This window comes from Hirundo rustica, chromosome 9, assembly GCF_015227805.2.
Source record: "Hirundo rustica isolate bHirRus1 chromosome 9, bHirRus1.pri.v3, whole genome shotgun sequence".
Lineage (NCBI taxonomy): Eukaryota > Metazoa > Chordata > Aves > Passeriformes > Hirundinidae > Hirundo > Hirundo rustica.
In genome coordinates this window covers 30080124-30103097 of record NC_053458.1, presented here as the reverse complement: position 1 = coordinate 30103097, position 22974 = coordinate 30080124, and the positions used below count along the sequence as shown (strand labels likewise).

The following is a 22974-nucleotide window of genomic DNA, read 5'->3' as shown; positions in this document are numbered from 1 at the left end:
AGAATAAAGTAGTATTAAGTTGCTTGAGCTTTTATTTTATGTCTTTTGTGGAAGTTACTATTTTTATCAGTTTTGCTATCTTAATATCATCATGCTTCCCAAAAACTGAATTAAAGCATAGCTTTGGGTGATTTTCATTTCTTTTCTTTAAGGATCTGTACATACTGTCTTTATTCGTACAGTGCAGTAACTTGGGTGGGTTTCCACTTTGGAGGCTGGAATGTGAAACCGAAGGATATCGTTTGGAAGGTGCAGTTTGTTTTTTCCTTTGTTGTTCTTTGCCCGCTCCTTGGTGACTGTTTCATTGTGGGGCTTTTATGTTCCTTGGGTGTTCTCGTTTTGGTGTGGAGTGTGTGCTTTGTGGGGTTTTTTTTAGCAAGTTTGGTTTCTTAGTGGTTTTTGTTGTGGGTTGTGTTGGTTCTTAGCAGTTGTCTCAGCTTTTACCTTTTAGAAGATGAGTTTTCCTGCACTCTCTAGTTTCCACTAGACCAGGAGCTCAGATTCATTATGTCTGGAGCAGAATTTTTTGGCCCTTGAAGCCTTTGGTAGTGACTCTGCATTTATAGTTAATGATGATCCATGCAAAGCAGTTTTGTTTTCTTAATGGGGATTTGTGATCAAAACAAATGACACTTTGTACTGACATTATGAATAAGAACAAAGAGGATATTGGTCATCTTGACTCTTGAGCTATTCCTAAGCTTCACTGTGTTTGTTTCCTCAAAGCTTTTGTACTGTTCTGGGCAGGAAGTTCCAAATGTAATTTTAGGGTTGTCTTTTAAAATGCTGTTTATGCAGTATTTTTGGGACAGTGTTTGATCCAAAGCGAGTGAGGAACATCTGCTGTGGAAGGGAGTCGGTGTTCTGTTAGACGTCTGTGAGAGTTCAGTACTCTCTGCTCAGGTTCTTTCAGCTATTCCACACATGGAGGGCGTAGTGCTTAATGCTAGATGATCCATTTGAATACAGCTGATGTTACAGAGGGTTTCTGATTTAGTAGTGTGATACAAAATACACTGAAATGGGGTGTACTTGCAGATGCAAGTTCCGCTTAGCAGATCCAGCAATTGCAGTATACAGAGCACAATACCAGTGAGCCCCGCTCTGGTCTCTGGAGTATGCTCACTGTCACGATGCTGCTGTCCCCAGTCACCAGGAAGGAATACGTGGGCCGAAGCCAGCTCAAGCTCTCTGAAATTCCTTGGCTCTGTGGTTTTGTGGAGGCACGTCTCGGCTCCCCCGTGCTGCTGTCTAACCCCAGGGACAATCACTTGTAACAAAGCAGAAGCATTTACAGCACCAGTTGATTCACTCGGCTGGGATGCAATCAGTTGATGTGCTGCACTGCCAGAGCTGTTTATCTGAAACAAAGGGCACTCTCTGCTCCCCTTTGTGCTGAGCTCAAGTCGGCTCTGCAGCAGCTGTGCTCGGCACACCCAGCTGCTGTTGCCCTGGCTGGTCCTCCCCGAGCTGCCTTCCCTTCGGGGGGCTCTGCAGGTCAGTCGCGGGAGGGGGATGATCAGCAGCGCAGCCTTGGCTGAATTTGCAGAGAAACTCACTGAAGGCAACGCACCCTGCTTAGTTGTGCTGGCTTTGCCCGGGATGAAGTTCATTTTCACCACAGTATCTAGTGTGGGGCTGTGTTTTGGATTTGTGCTGGGAACAGTGTTGATACCACAGGAATATTTTGGTTACCGCTGAGCAGGGCTTACAGAGAGTCAAGGCCTTTTCTGCTCCTCATCGCACCCACAGGTACACTGGGGTGCACAACAAACTGGGAGGGGGTATAGCCGGGACAGCTGACCCCAACAGGGCTATCCAAGGCCATGTATATAATAATATAAATCTGGAGGGAGAAGGTGGAAGGGATGACATTTGGAGTGGCCTCAACCGATGAGATCTTTTCACTTTTATTTTGCTGATTCTCTCCCCCCATCCAGTGTGGGGGAGTGAGCGAGTGGCTGCATGAAGCTGAGTTGCCGGCTGGGGCTAAACCACAGCATTAGTCTAGATATTTTCATTGGGTCTGATGAATATTTGTATCAGTATTTTTAGTTTTCCTTTCTACTGCACACTGTGAATGGCATGACTAAGTAGGAAGATACCACATTGTTGTATGTCAAGGCTTCAGGTTGGCATAAATGCTTGGGTATTCTGAGCATCATATGAAACACTCTCAGTTCCACATGTAATTCATTTCTGAGCACAAAGGCATTTATTAAATTGGAGAGGAGAAACAGACTGGAAGTTGAAATTACTCAGTGTAATTCAGTTTTGGTAATTGGATATACAAGGTAGGCAGTGAACACTGTGACTCACTGTCACAGTGTGGTGCCAGTCATTTCACGGACCCAGCTGTGCTGCTCTGAACTTCTCTGCTCTTGATCACTTTCTGATATTGCTGTTCACAGATTATTGTGGTGTTGAGTAGAAGGATGGTATAGGAAGCAAATGATTTAGTTATTCTGGTGTGAGGATTTTTTCCTCACACCAGAATATTTGTCTCAAGCGGCACATAGACCAAAACTATTGCTGTGACTCTTGTTATGGGAGTGGTGATGTACTTTTGGAAGCTGCTAGACATGAGAACATTGTAAAAGTTTCCAATCCTGGAACTTTAAAGTTGATAAATATGTATTTATAGCAGATCAGTAGTAATTCTGCTCCTTACTGTATCTCCACAAAGTGTGAAAAAGTATAAATGTATTCAGACATGCTCTTGTAATGCAGCAATGAGCACAAAATTATCATTGTTTGGACAGCTTTGTTAGGATACAGCTTGATGGCAGATGTTATATTTTGTAAACTCAGTTTCCTTTGCATTGAGGGTTTTTTTCCCAAGTGATTTTCTACTTATTAAAAAAAAAAATTAAAAACCAGTGTTTGTGTCCCTCATAGAAATGTCACTTCTCGGGATGGTGTCCCACACCTAACTAAGAGACAGAGTTCTCTCAACTCCCATCACAGTAACCAGGTAGAAAAGGAAAACCTGGATCAGCCTGCAGCAGTGCTGTACCTTCCAGTCAGATCCTCTGAAAGTTGGTCAGGAAATATGGGGAGGAAGTTCCTGTGGGTGGCTGTGGGTTATGTGAGAGGAATAATTGATGAAACTGGGCTTTAGCATTTGCTGATAGAGGAATTAGTTTGCTCTTGTTGATATGAGGCTGAGCTGCCAACTCCATAGGCTTCTATGATATGCATAATTTCTTTTAATTAGCACCATCCAAATACCTCAAAAAAAACCTCCAAAAACCAGAAGGTTTTTAATTTTTCTTGCACGGAAGGACATCCATAATTCTTTCCCTTTTTGCCTCTGATTAATGTGGGGAAGGGGAACAATTGAAGCCAATGTGGGTCAAATATATAACCTTAATTTAAGATTACACAATTTCCTCATACTCTACATAACTGTATCATACAAAGCCAAAGTGTCAACTTTCCTTAAAAATTCAGTGGTTAAAAAACAACCCAAATTTTTAAGGGTAGGGGGTTTTTAGCAGGGGAGATTACTTTGGGATAAATGTACCATTTTGAGCATGTGGGGGGGCTGAAACTGGCTTTGAAGATGTGATACCTCTGTCCTCTACTGTCACTACATAAATGAAACTTGTAACACATCAGAGTTTTATTTCTGTGCTTTTCCCTTCAGTAAATGGAAAAGCCGTAGGAGAGAGGCATTGGGGAGCTGTGCATTTGGCAATTCTCCACAGGACAGTCTGAAGGGTAATTGAGATGGTGAAGGACAGGACAGCGGTGACACTCAGAAGCCACAGATGAGATTTTTTTTCCTTTATGTGGTCTGTAACTTAAAGCTTAAGTGCAGTTGAATGCATTTTTAGTGGAGGAATCAGTGTTAATTAAAGCACACGAGCTGGGAGTGTAACATTGAAGTGAAATGTAGCATTCTCTGGCCTGTGAATGAGGCAGTTCTGTCATGTTTTCCAAAACAACAGAGGGTAGAATGTGGGTGGCTGTCCTGAACTGCAGAAGCACAGCTCACGTGGGACTGGTAATACTCAGAAATACCTGGAAGCTGTAGTGTTTGACTGACATTTGCCACATTGTTCTCTTCCATTGCTTTCCTTTCTGTATTGCATTCTTACGGTGCCACTTAAAATTTTGAGGATATTTTATTGCTTAAATACTACCTTTTTTTAAAGGAAATTTTCTTATTTAAATATTGCAGTTTCTTGCCTTCCAGGCTTGTCTGTCTGACATACTTGGTTTGGGTCACTTGGAGATACAGCTTTGAAGATTACTTCATTCCTTAGAGGCATTAAGTATGAGCAGCTGTAATACTGTTTTGTCATGTGGAATTACCCAGTTACCTGTCACTCTCCATTTATTTTCAGACCATGCAATAGCTCTGAATTAAACTACAAACCAAAAGTGAATTTCATAAACAGCAGTCGCAAGTGCTGTAGACGTGGATCCGTGGAAGCTGATTTATAATAGTGTTCACACTAGAGGGCACTAACAGCTCATTAATTTAAGCATAAACCAATTTTTCCTCTGTTAACACTTTGGGGTTGGGTAGTCTTAATACCTTATTTATAGTGGATGCCACAGGGTTCAATTTCTTTGCAGCCTGTTCTCTGCAGAAATGAAAGTCATAGTATTCATGCAAGGATGCATTAAAAGTCAGTGTGTGGAGTTTTCCTTCGTGTTTTTTTTCTGTTTGGGGGTTTTTTACTAAGCAGTAGTTTGGGTCTTTTGTGGAGAAAAGTATAAATTCCATTTGTACTTTTAATTGCCTTCAATGTAATATTTTTTCCTTGAAGCTGGTGAAGAGTCATATAAGATAGGAAGTGATTGGATAATACGTTGTTAAATTTACCTAATAGAGTTAACATCTGGAATATAGGTTTTAAAGTTGGTAATAAAAGGAAAAGCCTCATATATGAACTAATGTTGCAGACCTCACCTGATTAGGGCTACTACATATATTTACATATTGGCATAGAGAAAACAATAGAGGAAAAGAGTATGGTAAGTCAATACTGCCAGTAACTGATGGATCTTAAGGGAACCTTTGCTTGTTGGTGTTGGTTTTAAGTAGGTAATTTTAAAATACAGGCTAGAATCTAAAGTCTGAGACCTCAGAGTGGTGTAGCCATTTTGGAAGTCCTTTATTTTTGTTAAGGACCTTAGGCATTGAATCTTGATTAAAGCCCCTGCAGAATGTGGTTTCTGATACCTTTTTGCTCTTTGTAGGAATGGTTATTCGGTTGCCTTGGAGATGATGCTGCTGCTGTAAATGTAGGGCCGAAGATTAATGGTGTGGGCAGTATGGACCTGATGAACGGACAGTCCAGCAGTGTTAATATTGCAGCTACTGCTTCGGAGGTAAGGATTGAAAACCTCAGTTACTGAGTCACTAAGTACTCCATTTTTACTTTAGGTGCACAAAAATGTAAGTTTTTCTTTTAACAGCTCTCATCCAACAGATTCTTGTTCTGCGTGTTGGTTCCATACACTCCAGTTTAGTATGAATAAAATGTGAAGTCCTGAACTTGGCATAGCAAAATAGAGCATGAACTTGCATATACCATAGCCAAAGCTGCATTTTTCCATGTTCTCTTCCATTGCATCGAGACAAGGAAGCTTTTCTTTTCAAGTTTTAACAAGAATTGATGCTCTTTGCACGTTAAGCTGGGTTGGCAGGCCGGTGGGAAATGTTCTTTTCTTTGACAGGTACTTGTGTGTGTGTGAGAGGCAGTCTGACACAGCAGCTGTGGAATAAAGTTGTTCCCTTTGTGTCTTGGACTATATTCTGGCATAGGTAGGGGTCCCTCATGCCCATCAGAGCTTCTGCCCTCTAGAGATGAGCAGATTGTGAGTTGAGTGTGTGCATCAGCCAAGCAGTGGAGACTGGCCTCATTTGCTGATGCCTCTTATTTTGATGTAAGTGTAGTTTTCCATTTGTCATCTGCTTGTTAAGAAAGAGGCTTGGGCTGAAATGAGAACACTACAAAGTCATGAGAGATGAGATCCACAAAGTCCTGACTGTAGCTGCTTCCTTTCTCGAATCTCTGCACTGTACCAAAGATGTTTTGTTTATTTACATATTTACAGATGAGTTTTGATAGCAGCTGTGTGTGGTATGCACTTGCATATGGAAATGGGGAGTACCACAAACAAAGTGAAAGGAAAATTGGAGTCTTGTGTTACGAAAAGGAACCAAAAAATCTCCTCCACAGTTTCACAAATGTTCTTGAGAAAGTTGGCATCAGTCTCCAAGACCATTGTTTGTTTTTATATAGATTCTTGAACTCGCCTTATAATTGCTTCATGAATCATTGACTATTTTTTGGCATGCACCTGAAAAATTTTCTTGGAGGAAAGCAACCTTTTTACTCAGCAAAATAGTCCTGAATGTTTATGTGATGTCTGATAAAATTGGGTAAAATATATTTTGGCAAAATTACATGAGTTTACTTTAAGCAAGTGGTATTTTTTTTTTTCTGTCTTGACTAAGAAGTAGGAAAGGGGACTTGTAACTGAAATGTTTCTGTAAGCATACTGGTTACTGAAAATGCATGTCTGGTTTGGAGCTCTTGGTGGTGTTCTCAAAGGCAGATTTTTCTGAGAGATTGTACTTTCAAAATCTAATTAAAAGTGGACATAGTTATTAAGTAAGCATTTTCTTTATAATGTCCTTATAACAAAAATGCCTGAAAATGGACATGACTTTATTTTAACTGGCTGAATTCTCAAGGACCCATGTCCACAGCCTTGAAAGCTTGCTGCATTAGCAGTGAAGTGGCACAGACTGTCAGAAAGGGCCTTGATTGCGTTGGCCACTCCAACACTCCCACCCTGTGCATCCCTGGGAGCGTTGTCCAAATCCTCCTGGAGCCTTGGGGCCGTGCCCGTTCCCTGGGGGGCCTGGGCAGTGCCCACCACCCTCTGGGGGAAGAACCTTTTGCTAATACCCAAGCCTAACCTCCCCTGACACAACTTCAGGAATGAATAAATAGAATCTAGGTCTGCATCTACGTGCTAGAGGAAGTGATTGCTCACAACACAGATGTATTGCTTTAATGTGAAAACCGTATAGGAAACGTATGAAACCAATATGAAGTGTTAATTTTTCGAACCACATTTGTATTTTGCAGGGAAGCAAAATCTTTATTTTGTAGATAAATGTTCATAGAATGATATCCCAGGGTCTGGTATTTTTGCAAATGTGAATTACTGTAATTTAAAAACAACACTAAAATTCCTCCTGCTAAATGTTTTCAACAGGAACACATGTAGCTCAGTGTAATTTTTGTAAGCTTCCATGTTTTTAAGAGAAAGGGGGAAAGAATTGATGACTATTCCCTTGGGGCAGACCTTGTCTTTTTCCTTATCATCATGATATGTTTTCTGTTTGAAATTCAGTGTGACTGTACTGCTTTTGTTGATACAGTTGCTGTTATTACTTTTCCCGTCAATAACATTGGAATTTCATTATGCATTGGAATATAACTGTTGTGTTTAGAGGAGTTCCTTTGAAATCATGGAATTATTTGGATTGGAAGGGATGGTACAGCTCATCCAGTGCCATCTCCTGCCATGTGCAGGACACCTTCCACTGTCCCAGGGTGCTCCAAGCCCCATCCAAGCTGGCCTTGGACACTTCCAGGGATCCAGGGGCAGCCACAGCTTCTCTGGGCACCCTGTGCCAGGGCCTCCCCACCCTCACAGCAAAGAACTTCTGAATATCTTGTCTAACCCTGCCCTCCTTCTGCTAGAAGGAAATCCATAGAAATCCAGATGTCTGGATGTTGAGGGTCTGATTTTTTGCAGTCCATGTCAGGAGAAAGTATGTCCTGTGACTGAATTTGAATTGATAATTTTCCCAATAGAAAAATTACGTGAACAATGACATTTGAACAGAAATTCTGCTTTTGGGATTGTAAAAAAGAGAAGACAAAAAGAAGAGGACAGGTCCAAAATATGCTCAGTGTTTTTGTTTGTTTCTGCAGAAGAGTAGCAGCTCCGAGTCCTTGAGTGACAAGGGTTCAGCTGAGCTGAAGAAGAGCTTTGATGCAGTGGTATTTGATGTTCTAAAGGTTACACCAGAGGAATATGCGGTAAGCAAGTCCAGGAATTCTAATTACTTTGTGTGTGAATCTCCTTTGCCTCTCTAGTTCTGTACTTTCTTTGCCTAGCTTCTGTCATCCATGGATTTTAGAAATAGATCCTGTTCTTTAGTTCTTATTTGTCTCTATTCTCTTTGAAATTAAGTGATTTTTTTGGGCTCTGCTGTCCAGGTATTTTTCATACTCTTCTATGTGGCATAGACCAAAGATTCTTTCTTCTGTGTGATGCAGCTTAATTCTGACATGCGTATTTTAGTTGCAAGGCTGTACTTGATCTGCACTTGTCTTTTTGGATTTTTTTTCTTTTTCTGGAGACATTTTAATTCTTAACTCTGCTAATTCTTACTTTAGGAAGCTTTTCTAGTTTTCTTCTTTTGGGTGCACAGAATGAGATGTTTAACCAAAATACTGGGTGATTGTTTTGTTTTGTTTTGTTTTTACTCCTTGTAGAGGTGAGGACAACAGATGGTCCCTCTAAGTGATTCGAGTGTGTTACTAGAAAGATTTCTAAGCTCTTAATGTATTTCTAATTCAAGTGATGAGATTCGTGAGGAGTTGTCCTGGGGAGATTATTGATATGGAGTAATACGTGTCACAAAATATTCCCATTCAGTTCGTTCTGCTTTGGAATTGTAATAACTATTTCAGTTAATTATTAGTGGCTCAATTGATTTTAATGAGAACACTGAAAATTTAAAGCAGCTGGATTATGAAGTGGTACTTAGACATTGAATTCTTCTTGGCTAGGGATCATAATTAATTTTGGGATTTATTCCTGACTGAGGCTCAAGTTGTGGTTTGGGCCTCTTCCTTGCACTGTTGTCAGGAGCAGCTGGGCAGTGAATCACCTCCTTTCCATGGGAAGATGCTTTCTGGGGCTGCCTATCCTTCCAGTTTTATCTCATGATTCCTGCACATAAAGTAAATCGAAGTACTTAGGGAACTTGGGCTAGGGGCATGAATTCAAGTGGAATTATGCATTCAGGCCAGGATGAGTTTGTTGAATGGCTCTACTATTTACCAGTGGTGGATGCTGTTGGGCAGCAGAATAGATCAGTCAGTCTCTGTGGAGCTGCTGTCGCCTGCTTGGACAGCAGAATATACAGAGGTGCCTTGTCACAGAATCACATTTCATAATTCTTTTGCACCACCATCTAATCCTTCTTCTCTCAAATGCAGCAACCTTTGACTCTGTGTGTTCTAAATGTTACCCACTTAAGAAATCTTGGTTAGATAAAAATCTGTATTCAAATCCAGTGTTTTCCTGTTTCCACGTTATGTCTCAAAGGGGGGAGTTCTACTCACCGACAGGAATCTTTTAATTAAGCATTTCACATTACAGTTACGAGTCTGTGCCTGTGTTTTTGGTTTCTATTGCTAAGTATAATTTTGTTTTTTTCTCAGCCCCTCTAAAGAAACATCTTTGCTTTTAAATTTTTCCTTTTAAAGTATCTATTTCTTCATACCAGGTTTGATTTGCTGTAAATCAATGTGAAACACCTTCCATGTAGAATTGTGAACAATTGAACAAAATCATCAGTATTCAGTTCTTTGGCAAGGAAATAATTAATTTCATTTCTTTTTCAATGTTTCTTTGCACAGCTGCAGTTCTTTGTTAATATTTGTATCTGCTTTCCCAGTAGCACCTTTTCGCTTTGAGTGCTGTCTTTTTCTGATCATTCTTGCTGAAGGTTGTAGAAAGAAGTGAATATGCCAACAACTTTGGTATCCTGGAGGAAAAGTATCTTTGACCCTTAAGCTTGTTTTTATTTCCTTGGCCACTTCCTTATTCTTCCTGGGTTTAGTCCTGCTATAACAGAGAGCTGTAAAATCTTTGTCTGGGTTTCAGTGTGGATGTGAAGGCCACCAGAATGATGCAGAGGTGTGTGAGGTTTCCTGGTGGTGGGTAGTACCTCTTGGGCTGGACATGGATAGGCTGCCAGTTGCTTTTTCAAAGCATGAGAAATTAGTGGTAGTTCTTATAAAATGGATGCAGTGCAGGCTACAGACAGGTCTGTCTGACATCACAGCTGAGTGAATACTCTTTAAAATAATATAATTTATTTTAAAGTGGTAAACTGATGAAATAATTTGTGGGCTACCTAACGACCTTATAGATTGAGAGGAGAGATAATGTGAAAAAGCCAGTAAAACAGTAATAAAAGTAAGTTGCTGCATGAGAGGTAGTTAGACAGCTGTCTAAATAATTGTTAGGAAGCCTTGGCTCCAATGGAAAAAAGTTCCTCTACAGAGGTAGTGTGAAGGTGAGAGTTCACTGGTCAAATCAACATTAATATTGTGAGGTCCCATCCTGTACCTTGTGTGATCCATTGCATTTTCATCAGAATGCGTCCCTGGGCACAGATGGGAGAAGTACAGTTGTGCCAGAGGAGGAAGAACAAAAATCTGAGAGATAATTGAGTTTGAGATATGCTGGAAATAAGATCCACGATGGTGATTTCAGTACCAATGAGAGACACAGCTGTATTTTCAGTTCCCACTGTTTCAGAGACATTATTATTATTATTTCAAAACTCCATCTGTTTAGTCGTTTAGTGGGTAAGAGACAAGTTGGACAACAAAAGGTATCGCTTGTAATCCTGTATTTTCAAGAAGCTGCTACCAAGCCAAAGAGAAACCTGAGTGCAGATATTTTTGTTGATTTTATTTCCATATTCTCCCCTTTGGCAGTCATCTAACACTATCCTGAGCACACAGGAGGAGTGCTGTTTCATGTAATGGTCCTTTGTCTCATGAGCAAAAGTCTTCCAGCCCTCTTCAAGAAGGCCAGTCTGAACAGTAGTGGAAATTCTTGTTGTAACAGAGGTGTAATAGTCAGTTATAACCTTGTTAGCAAAACTGGGTGGTTTTAATTCTTCCTAAGGTTGAAGACTGCTTTAGAAAGGGCCAAGTTACAGAAATGGGTGAGATCTTCAGGCCCTGCTGCTGCTGCTGTAAATTTGCTTTATCACCTTGCTGCTTACAGAAAGCTTCCAGGGGTTGTATTGAATGCAAGGGTGTTGCGTGGATTTCGGGGAAGAAGAATCCCATTCAATGAGCCTGAAGCAGGACACGTTTAAGGATTCAATGGCCAGCTTTGTAGATGTAACTAGCAAGGAGGCCATCTCTGATTTAAAGACCTGCTTTTAGGCTGGTCACTGCTCAGTTCTTTACTGCTGGGCTGGAAGCCACAGCCAGGCTGGTGCCAGGGTTGCCCCGTGGTGTCTGGCCCTGCTGGCGGGGCCGCTGTGTGTCCGGGGTCGCCGTGGTCGCAGTGAATGCTCCCCATTTTCAGCCAGGGGAGAAGTGTGGTTTTGAGCACACAGGGCACAATTTGTGGGGGAGGGATCTGTTAGTGGTGCAGTGGCAGTGGAGAGGGAAGGCTGGTGAGGCTGAAGGAAAGGAGGAGAACGCTTGGGGGGACATGAGCTCCAAATTAAGGTGCTGGCCAACCTCAGGTTGAGGAAATATTTATTTTTTGCTTTACAGTAAATTCTTATTCCTTAGACAGCTACTGTTTAATTATTAGACTGTTTATTACTTTTTGACTCACTTTTCCATTTTATACTTCAACTTAGCCACGGTGGTGTAAATATTTGAGGTAGAATTAAGGGAAGCGCAGCTGTATAAATCCATTGCTTTTTTTTCCACCTAGTTATCTAAGAAAGATTCTTTATTCTTTGCCCTAGTCCCTGGAAGTGCTACAGAGTAAGTTCATGCTAAGATGTATGTGTATTTCTTTCTTTTTCATTCCTGTGAAGCTTTGTCAAATGGTTGTTGGAAGAAAATACTGCTTATTTTGGAAACAATGTGCAAATAGAGTTTATTTAAAAACGGTTTTGATGAAACGAGGAGGAGTTCTCGGAGATGTTCTTATGACACTGAAATACCAGATTATCTACATCCTGTTACCTTTACTTTGCAGAAGAATATTAGAGTAAATATGTTCCCAATGAGAACAAGAAGCAGCAACTTAAATATAGCGTGTGGAGGAGCTATTAGTGATAGCAGTTTTGGAGTGGACTTTGTGAGAAAACAAGTAGAGCTTCAACACAGGAACTTGAATCCCCTGGTGTTCGTTCTGGACAGCAGAATTATTCTCCTACTGATGCTGTGCTTAACAGAGGCTTAGCTATTTTTTTCAGTGAGGAAAATATCCTGGCAGCCCAGAGAGACAGTGCTAAGCCAAGTTGGAAGCCTTAAATATAATTCCTTCTAGAAATTCAGATTAAGGAACAATTTATTAAGTGCTGCTTGAACCAACATGGCTTCAAGGAAAATCAGGTGATGGCAATATTCTTCAATGACCAGAATGCAGACATTTGACTTTTTTCATCTCAAACAGAAACTGAGTTTCTTTTTACACTGAGGCTTTTCTGTCTGGGAGGGAGCAGTGGGGGAAGTGCCCTGTCCTTAGGATAGGTACATGGCAGGAAAACTTCTAGTACATACAGCAAGTGGCCTGATAGAAAGGGCTCATGCTTGAGAAGGACTAGGGACTAGAAAAGTGGGAATATAGCCCAGGTCCAATGAGAGCTTTCATGTAGGAATGTGGGGAGGAGCGGTCTTAACTGGAAGGAGAAGTTCTTACAGATTTTTGTGGAAGGAGGGTAATCCACGTGTCCTCATAGAAAAGAGAAAGAATCAGGGAGTACTTTTAAGTTTTGTTTCATTAAGCTTCTTCATATTCCTCAAAGAAGCAGCACACAGTTGTAGTTCTGAGTTGTTTGAATGTGAAATTTCTGACCTGGCAGACCTCCCCGAGAGAGGGGTAAAACCTCTTTATATGAAGCTGTGTGGTAATAATTTCAGTATTTTGAAGTACTTAATTGTTAACGAGTCCAACTTCTCAACACCCATGAGAGCTGAAATATTTTTACACTTGGCTGTTGGAGACTCCCCAGGCAAGGTGTTCTCTACATGCAAAACTCCTATGGCTGTGAAGGGGTGGGGAAGTGTCTTCCAGCAGCCATTCCAGTGTGTTAATTAGAAAATGATCATGCACCACTTTTAAAAGATAGTTTTGTCTGGTACAGCTCTTCAAGTGGTTGGGAATTGGAAATATAATTGTGATATATTAGAAACATACCTTTTCTACTCATATTCTAGAACTGTTCTCTAGGATCTAAGGCAAACAGAAACAAAACCTCCATTCAGCTCACCCTATGCAACAATGAAATACTTTATTACATCTGAATGAACCTGGTAGCGATAGCTCTTCTGGAAAGAGAGAAAATAGCAAGTTTCCCTATCTTTGCATAATCAGAACACTTATTTAAATGATAAATAAGGACAAGTTCACAGTTTTGTATTGCGTACGTAATTATTTTTATTTTTTTTAAATCTGTGTGGCTGGCAGCTCCAAAACCAGAGAAGTTATGGTTGGCGTGTTTCATGTAACAAGTTGATTTGAACACTTATAATTTTTGGTTTGAATATTAAAGCATTAAACCACATTTGGGAGAGGGAAGCTCTCCAAGAATTTGTATTGGCTGGGTTAAGGAGCTGCAGTGAGAAAAGTTGGTGTATTGTATCTCCCTCACTTGCAGAAACCAAACTGGGGGCTTTGCTTATTGGAGTTTAAATTCCCCTTGAGACCGTCACGGCAGAACTTTTTTGTTGCTGTTAGAGTGGAGCAATGGCACATAACATAAAACTCATAAATTATTTTTGAAGCTTTGTCATTTCAAGTGATGTTAATTAGACTGCCAGCCTTTCAGTCTGCTTTATTTACTTACTTAGCAGTGAGTGAGCACGTTTTAAAAGAATAAAAATTTAGTTGTTAGACTTGCAAATATAGACTTATAAATATAAGCAAGTTAATGTTTCAAAAAATCTGTTCTGTTAAACGTAGTTTTAGACTCTGATGCGAGTTACGCTGTCATATCTACGAACTCAAATGGCTTTTTAGCAATCATTAGATTGCTTAGATATTCAATTCTCAATGGCTTGATTCCTTTGAATTATGAGCAATTTGCTAAGCTCTGGGAACTCTTAATGGAAATTTCAAGCTCTCTAAGAAAGGAGCTTAATAAGGGTTGTTTCTTGGACAAGTGTTTCTGTGATACAGTGTTACTTAAGCTTTTAATAAAAGCAAAAATGTGTCAACCAAGCAAGGAAAAAACCCCATCAGCCTAATATCAACATGGTACAGGAAGAGCGTGGTTTCTCTGTTAAAAGTTCCAGAGTTTTTTTTTTTTTTAATTGTCAGAGTTTTTAAAATATTTTAATGTACTTAACAACAATTTCAAATATTTTTAGTAATGGACATTAATCCTGAACCTTGAAACTTGTGTGGTTTTTTCGGTGTTAAAGTGTCCTTTGTAATATCTCTGTTTAAAATGTATGCATTTATTTTTGTATATGAATTCTGGTGTGACGTTCTAATAATACTTTTTATTGCATAAGTATTTTTTATTGATCCTGTTTTAAAGTAGTAATTTGTTTAGGAGTCACTATTGAAGCAAGTCAAATTTAGCTAAGGCAGTTCAGGCTGATGAAGAGGACGGATTCTGGAGGGCTGTAAAGAAAGACAACATTTGTTTTTAAGTCTTTTTTTTAAAGAAGCAGTTTCCTGCCTTATTTTTATTGTGCTGTTGTTGCAGTCTTGTTTAAGTGAGGAGGATTTGCAGTGAAACATTAATAACTATTGAAACGCCCATGTCTTTTGTACGGATCTTTTAATGTGCTTTCTATTTGAATTTTATTGAAGCGCCCATTCTTTTCATCTTTGCAAACCCAACCAATTGTCCTATTAATTTTCTATACTGTGAAGCGTAATGATGTGCTCGCTCAGCCACATATGCATCAAAAGGGAGGCATTTCTGAGAAAAAGCTTGACAGACTTAAGCACATGAGGAGGAGACTGGAGATGGAGTTCCGTGGCTGCTGTTCCAGGACACTTTCCAGCCACTCTCCTCACAGGCTGTAGCTCTGCCTGGAGTTGTTGTGATCCTGGGGCAGGACTCAGCCCTTGGCCTTGTTGACCCTCATGCCACTGGCCATAAAACCAGCGTGTTCAGATCCCTCTGCAGAGAATTCCTGCCCTCCAGCACATCCACATCCCAGCCCCACTCCGTGGTGTTTGGGGGAAAGAGCAGCCTGCTGGAGCAGAGCCCAGGAAAGAGAATGTGTAAAAAAGTGAAGCATAGAAAGGGCTTGTTGCTTCTCTGGTGTTGTACTGCAGAATGCCAGGTGTTCGTGTCAGGATGTTGGTTACAGACAAATGATATATATCATTTTTTAATGTTTATCATTGATTGTTAGAATTCCTAGCTAAAAACCCATTTAGAGGTCAAGATGTGCTGCCAAGTATAGATTGGGTTGTCTTTGCAAAGCACATCTTGCCTCATTAGAGCAGGTACATCTCTGTACTTGCTGACTTTCACCTAGAGCATCCCAGTTAAAATTTTCCTGCAAGGTTGGCTTTCTCTGAGGAGCTGTTCCGCCTTCCACGGTGGCATCCAGTGGCAGCTGCAATTTGTGAGTCACAAAGCTGTCACTGTGTACCTTGGAGTGTATATATGGGGCACCGCTGTTTTCAGAGAAATGGGAATAAAGCTGTGCACCTGACAGCTGAGGGAACAGAACAAGGTCCCTGGATTCATTATTAAAAGAAAATTTGTGATACCTAACTCGGATGGCACTGGTATTTCTGGGCTACCTTTGAAAGAAATGTTTTTGGTTTTTTTTTTTCCCTGGATACATAGGCTGTCAGCAATCCTAAAATGTGCAGCACTAATAAACTTAAAGTAAGGCTCTGTGGATATATTTCAAAATGCAAAACCTGGTCTTTGACCTTACTCTTTTCAAAGCTAAGCAAACATCCCAGAATGAAAATGCACTTATTGACTCTGCCTTGCTGGAAAAGAGATGACTGTGTTTAATTTTAACTGTTGCTGAGCAGCTGAACAATTGCATTGCTTCGTTACTCAAATGTGGTTCAAGTATTGATTGAAAATTTGTAGGGATGTTTCAGAGAATTGTGTAGCTGGACTAACATTCAGAGTTTGGAGGGAAGCTACCCTTGAGCAACTGCAGTCAGTTCCTTGTCTTCTTGGGGAGGCTCTTCTATCTGAGTTCAAGCTCTTGCCTGTGTAACTGCAAGATTATGCCCCTGAGAATAATTTCTCATAATTGCTTTATTATTTGTGCGTGTCAAGCTGGGAGCACATTTTTTCTTTGGTTTTGCAGGATGACCCTGTGGTAGAAGCTGAACCCTCTGAAATTAGGTACAAAAATGAACGCCAATAAGGAAAGGAAACAGAACAAATGCAATTCTTAAGCAGCACAGCATCTAAATGGAATGCGAGGTTAATTTTGGTCTTAACTTATGTTTTTTTTGAAATTTTTATTCCAGGGTCAAATAACACTAATGGATGTGCCTGTATTTAAAGCAATTCAGCCAGAGGTAAGTTTTTCATTAGCTTTGTTTTTCAGTTTAAATAAGAAAAGCGATGCCAGAGTATAACTTCTGGAATTGCAAAGTGTATGTCTCTAAGTCTTATTTTTTGTCCCAATTCGTACAGCGCTGAAGCAGATGGTTTTATTAACAGAAAAAATATCTGGAACTAATAGTCTGTTTGGGGACTAATATTGGTATTTAATTCAGCTGGTGCTGGAGATGAAACATATGGGATTTAGTATTTCTAAATGACAGACATCCTGATTTGATAATTCTGATTGTAATGTTTTAGGTTTCAGCTACTGATACCTGTTTTAATGCTTCATCCTGCCCCGTGTTTCCATAACTGCTTCATTTCTCCTTTGGCAAAATGCAAGTGGTTGTAGTGGCATTCAAGATGTGTGTGATTTCTGGATACATCAAGATAATACATTGATGATTTGTGTTTTCTCATTTGTTTTTATGTAATGCCGTATTCCTTTCAGATTTGAGCTGACTAGAGCTGACTTCAGCATCTTCACAGTGGCTGTAATAAATGATGAATTTGTTTCTCCTCATTTCTGTACCATTAGCGTTTTCCTGTGGGCATTGTTTTGCACTTTTGAGGGTTTATTTTTCAGCTTATTGTCCATTTTATCAGTACTGTGGAAGGCTCTCTCAGGTCATCAGTCACTTCAGTCCATCACAAACTATTTCACTGGCAGCATGTTTGTTATGTCACTCTTGTGGCACGCTGGAGAATATTTTGCTTCAAGGAGACAAACATGTTCAATCTTTTGGCTGCGATTATTGAATCCATCATTTGTGTTACCTCGGTGTTTTTTGAAGGCTGCTGTTTGATCTGTACTTGAAGATGTCGTGATTCAGCTTTCATAGTATTTCAGCAAGGTGTTTCCCAGCACCTGTGGATCTGTTTGTGATTTTTTTTCTTCATTTTTTAATAGTTGGTTTGGGTTTTTTGGAGTTTTTCGTTGGTTTAATCCTTTGGAGAGTTTTCCATTTTTATCTGATTTGAACCTACATCACAGCAGTACTTAACATCAGCAAAGGTAGTACACGGACATACATATGAGGAAAACATTTAAAAGAGTCAGCTGAAAGGGTAAAATGCTTTAAAGCCTTGGAGAAGAGCTTTGAAAAAAGAGAGATCCTAATAGAAGATCAGGATAAACGTATTCTGCCGGTTAAAAGCTCTCCAAGGCTATTCAATAAAAATCAGAGTGTGTAGGCAGATATATCTGGAAAGTAATTATTTATTAGAAATCTCTATGAGAATAAGAAAAATTTAATAAGGAAAATGGGTGTGATGCCTTCACTGGAAAATATCCATGAGGAGGAGTGGCTGTGTGAGTCTTTGGAGTGTCTACACACAAGCAGCTGAAGGCTCTGACAGCGTGCAGGTATCACCTGTCCATCAGTGCTCCTTCACAGAGCCTGGTGCCTGATGTGTCTCTAAACTGTGTTAGTCCCCAGAGGAAAAGGGCTGTAAAGATCAGCTCTCACTTCAGAAAAGGCTAAACACAATTAAATTGCTTTTCTCCTGGTTTGCAGAAGGGAATATCAGACGTGGAAGGCTTAGTTTACCTCCAGGCATCTTGACAGCAGGTTAATGAAGTGTTGTCGATTTCTGAGCTTCCTTCAAGTTTCCACCAGCCTGTGCCATATCCATGTCTTGATTCGACTTGTAAATCTTCATCTATCCCTTGGCATGTACACTCAGGCATTGTGGAGTTTGTAATTAGAAAACAGAACACCACTGAGCTGATTTCACCTGTATAAAAGGGCTCCTAAACTCAGTCTTCAACGAGTGACAGAAAGGCATTGATAGACTTGGGGTTTTTCATTGTAAGTACTGATACTGCATTTCACAGCTCTCATCTGTATGCATGGTGGGAGATGATGAGAAATATTTTTCCCCTGTGTGCCGTGATTTAAAAACAGGGTGTTTATTGCAATTTGTAATTCACCAGCAAATCTTCATTACACGGGTTGTGAATCTCCCTTTGCTTCCCAAACTGCAGAATGGTATTTAATGAATATTTTTTAGCCTTTAATGTGTGTTCATTTTTTTTTTTTCAAATAAGGTTTTTGAAAGATGTACTCAGAGATGCTTAATTTTTTAAATTACTGGAGATGAATTTTAATCTATAGTCTGTGTGAGCAGTTTTCTTTAAATATCTTTTAAATTATTGCGTTGCGCCTTCCTCATTGTGTTAAAACATTTCTTAAATTATTACATGTGGCTTTTTTAAAATAAAAAGCAATATTAAAATTTCATCTTGCTTATCTTAAAAAAAAACCAAAAAACAAACCAGCTGAATAATACTTCCCAAAGAGACTGGAAGCTTAGTGTTGCTCAGAAAATCTGGGATTAAGGAAAGTGGTGGATCCCTTCACATTTGGACTGAGCCAGAAGCAGGCTGAATTATCGTGATTAGATATTCTTTAGTGACACAATCCTCTGCCTGAGCTGTATGCAGCTGTGTCACTCCTGGATTCTGGAAACCACCTTCCTTCTTCATTAAAAACTCCTGCCAGTTACTTCTGAGAAAGGAGAAGGAATTACTGTTTGCTTGTTAATTAACAGTTAGTGGGCTGCAGTACAAGAAATAAAGATTATAGAGAACACACCTCTCTGACATAAACGTATATCTGTACGAAAGTAGCCAATTTCTATTTTAATTTTTGGGGGAAAAAAATGGATTTCCTTCTATTCCCTGGGAATGGCAAGTGGTATGTTGGTTTTTGTTCTCTCTCTCTTATAGTGGTTGTGGTTTCTAGAGAGCAGTGACTGTAAAGCTCTGCTTCACTGTAAGAGAAGAGAGTCTTAGACTTGCTTGGCTGTGCTGCTGGTAGTTGTGTTAACATTAAATGACAGCCACATGACCCCTTGCAGAACACATCAGCTTGGGGTTTTTTTGGAAAATCTGATTACTTGCTTTACATGTTTTAGTATGTCATCGAAAATTATTTGCCCATATGTGTTCATATTGAAAATCTCTGCTGGGTTATTGTCTTTAACCTCTTCATCCCCTTTGCTTCACCAGGCTAGGCAGTGAAAAAAAAAAATTCACTTACTGAGTATTCTTAATCTCTGCTTACTCTGAAGTTGTAGAACAGTTCCACTATTAATCTTTGCTTCTTCTCTCCTCTTTTTGAAACTTTCCCTTTGACCTAGATAAAGGTTTTTGTGAGAAACACAGTCTTGCTCTCCGCTGTGTATAGTACAGGTTATAATTTAAATGTTCCCACAGTATTTTGTTAAGGAAAATAAAATGCTATGTATTCAAAAGGGAATGAAAACCAAAATGAGTTGCAGAGAAAGTTCAGTTTTTGTATTCTCGATCCTATGTCTTTCAGTTTTTTGCATCAGTTTAAAGTACCCCATTAAATAAGAAATTGGTGGTTGTAGTGGTGTAGCTCCTGTTCCTGAGCTGACTGGCAGTCTAAGGAGAGATAATCCTGGGGAATACTTCAGGTTTGAAACTTCTGGTGGAAAAAGAACCAGAGGAAGATCAAGAAATAGAGTAGGTAAGAAACAGGCAGCACAGCCTGTTCAGCAGAGGAGTATTTTTATAGAAGGACAAGAGCGGTTTCCCAGTTCCAGTGTGGTGTGTGTGTTTTCTTGCCAGCGTGAGTACAGTCAGATGTGTCCTTCTTGGGACTGGATGGGACTGCTCCAGGCCAAATCCAGGGAGGGAAAAACCCTCGGTGCCTGCTCTTCCGCTGAGGGCATCTTTGGGCAGCAGGATGGGCAGTGCCAAGGGCAGTGAGTTCACACAGGCACATTCCAGAGAGGGGCGAGAGGGTTCTGAGCAGGGGTCCCCTGAGGCAGAAAGGTCAGGTGGTCCTGCTGGGAAAGCTGGCAAGCAAAGGGAAACCAGCTCTTCTTTTAGTTGGAAGAAAAGAGAAGAGAAAGTTGCAGCAAGTGAGATGAGGAAGCATTTCCTACACTTCCTAAGGGAGGGGGAAAATGCTTTTGGAGCTCAAAGCTCTGTGCCTCTCCTGTGTCTGTCCCTGAATGCTGGTGTGGATGTCACCCTAAGCTGCTGAAGAATTAGAACTCATGGCACTGGTCCTGAGTGCCTGTGTGACTGTGTCTCAACACCTCTGGAAAAAGATTTGGATGTGTGTCTTCCCAGGCAGGAGCAGGATCTTTTGTTTTGCAGTATTCTCAAATCTGTTGCCACTGGTATCTGTACTCTGTGGCCCTTAGATGTACAGGGCCAGGGCACTGGGCAGCTTCTGCCCAGAATCATGGTGAGATTTTCACTCAGTGATGAGAATTGCAATTGAAGGACATGGCCTGAATTTGTAAGAAATTCCCATGTTTTCCCTAAACCTGAGGTGACAACTAATTTTATCCCACTGTGAAGGAAGGGTTATCAGATGCCAGTGGATGATTTCCCTTGTGTTCCTCTGAGTGCAGAGCTGTGATTCCAGTGGAAACTAGAGCTGCCGAGGGATAAGAGAGTGTAATCAAGAGTCTCTTGAATGGCTCCCTTCTCCACTAGCCTGCTCTCCTTTGGAACAGAAGTCATTCAGGGCTGTGTGGTTGTCTCATGCGTACTCATTGAAGTGGAGGTGTAAGGACAGGGGCATGTGCTTTCCTGTGCTGAACGTGCCAGATTTTCCAGGGTAGATTTAGGTGGTACAATTTCCTAGTGAAATTTGAAGGAATGGCCCTAAATACAAAGCCAGAAATTCTGCACTCTTTCCAGTGCCTGGCCAGGAATTTCCAGGTCTTCTCTTAGAAAAATACCAGCACACCACAAAGTTTTAAGTAGAAGAATTCAGGGTCCCTCTTAACTGGCATGAGATTCTTTAGGAGTTTTGGAAAAGTTGGAAAGATGCTAAGAAGTTTCTGATTAAAAAAAGTAGGAAACATTAGAACTTAGACTATCCAGATACCAAATCCTTTTAAACTGGTTCTTAAACGACGTTGAGATGCTTGAGCGTGTCCAGAGGACCGCAGTGAGGCTGGTGAGTGCCTTGGAATACAAACCCTGTGAGGAACAGCTGAGGGAGGTGGGTTTGTTCAGCCTGGAGAAAAGGAGACTCAGAGTGACCTTATCACTCCACAGCTCCCTGAAGGGTGGCTGTGCTCAGCTGGGGTTGGTCTCTTTCTCCAGGCAGCAGCTGACAAAACAAGAGGACACTGCCTCAAGCTGCACCAATGGAAGTACAGGTTGGATATTAGGGAAAAGTTTTTTACAGAAAGGGTGATAAAGTACTGGAATGGTCTGCCCAGGGAGGTGGTGGAGTCACCATCCCTGGATGTGTTTAAAAAAGACCTGGATGTGGCACTCGGTGCCGTGGTTTAGTTGAGGTGTTAGGGCTGGGTTGGACTCTGATCCTGGAGGTCTCTTCCACCCCTGTGATTCTGGATAATGGCACAATTATTGCTTACATGTTTGCTCATCTTAAATAAGTTATGTGATAGCTGGCTTTAGTAGTGAATCTGGCTTCAGTGAGGAGTTTTCAGCGTGGTGATAAAACTGAGAGCACTTCAGAGTGGGTGTCTGGAAGGAAGACATGAATGAATAAATGGAAGGGCTGTACTTTGCTATTATATCACTTGAATAATTAAGCTGTGTCTATATTGATTGTTTTTCTTGGTAGCACTGTGGAACAGGTGGTGTGCTGAATGCTGTCTTTGCATCTATTCATGTGCTGTTGTATACAAATGGAAGAGCTCATTTTCGTACGTTTAGTTATTTATGATTTTAATGAAGACTTCTTTGTTGAAATTAAGTGATAGTAAATAATAAGACAATGCAGTTTCCCAAAGTAGGCTCCTTTGGAAGGGAAAACTGAAAATACAGTTTCTTTTATTGCAAAGGATGACACTTTTTTGGTATTTCTTTAAGGTAACATGCCAAGTTAAAAATATGGGACGTGTCTTAGATTGAGTTAACTAGGTGTATGATTTCTTTAAATATCTTCAGAAAGTGATTATAAACAAAAGGACATTTGGCTCTCTAGCTCAGATTCACGTTTGAAGCAGGATTTTCTGTGGTAACAATATTAGGAAAGCTCTAATTCAGCAAAAGATAAATTGTAATAATCCAATAACTCAACACAATTCCAAAATGACACTTGGAATGGAATCTCAATTTGCAGAAGGAATCAGGAGAAGTTTAACTGTATTACTTCAGTGTGTTGTTACTCTGTTATTTTAAAACTTACAAGATTTGTGTCTCTGTTTGCTTCTGGCTCTGAACATGTGTTATGCACTAAATTAAAGAAGTGAATTTTCATCCTTGTTCTCCCAGGAGCTGGCAAGCTGTGGCTGGAATAAAAAAGAGAAATACCGTTTTGCACCGAATGCTGTTGCTTTCACCAGAAGATTCAATCATGTGAGTTATTTTTTTCCAGCATTTCCAGCATTATTACATATTTTAGAAAGTCTGTGGGATTAAGTGTTCTGGCACATCACTTTTATTTTTGATCACAGCTTATTACTTGACAACTTAAGGA

At 40.3% G+C, this 22974-nt stretch overlaps 1 protein-coding gene across 10 annotated transcripts in view; it reads left to right on the top strand.

Annotated features, from left to right (window-relative positions):
• Positions 1-22974, top strand: part of RALGPS2 (Ral GEF with PH domain and SH3 binding motif 2) — a 109339-nt gene that overhangs the window by 17356 nt on the left and 69009 nt on the right. For 5 of the 10 annotated variants that reach the window (XM_040072309.2, XM_040072310.2, XM_040072313.2 and 2 more), the window contains exons 2-5: positions 5215-5346; positions 7974-8081; positions 16450-16500; positions 22770-22853. In XM_040072309.2, coding sequence (XP_039928243.1) covers positions 5290-5346; positions 7974-8081; positions 16450-16500; positions 22770-22853 — 300 coding nt within the window. In that variant the 5' untranslated portion in view covers positions 5215-5289. Of the gene's footprint in view, positions 1-5214; positions 5347-7952; positions 8082-16449; positions 16501-22769; positions 22854-22974 lie in introns of all 10 variants that reach the window. The other 5 variants (XM_040072306.2, XM_040072312.2, XM_040072307.2 and 2 more) reach the window with 1 other exon arrangement.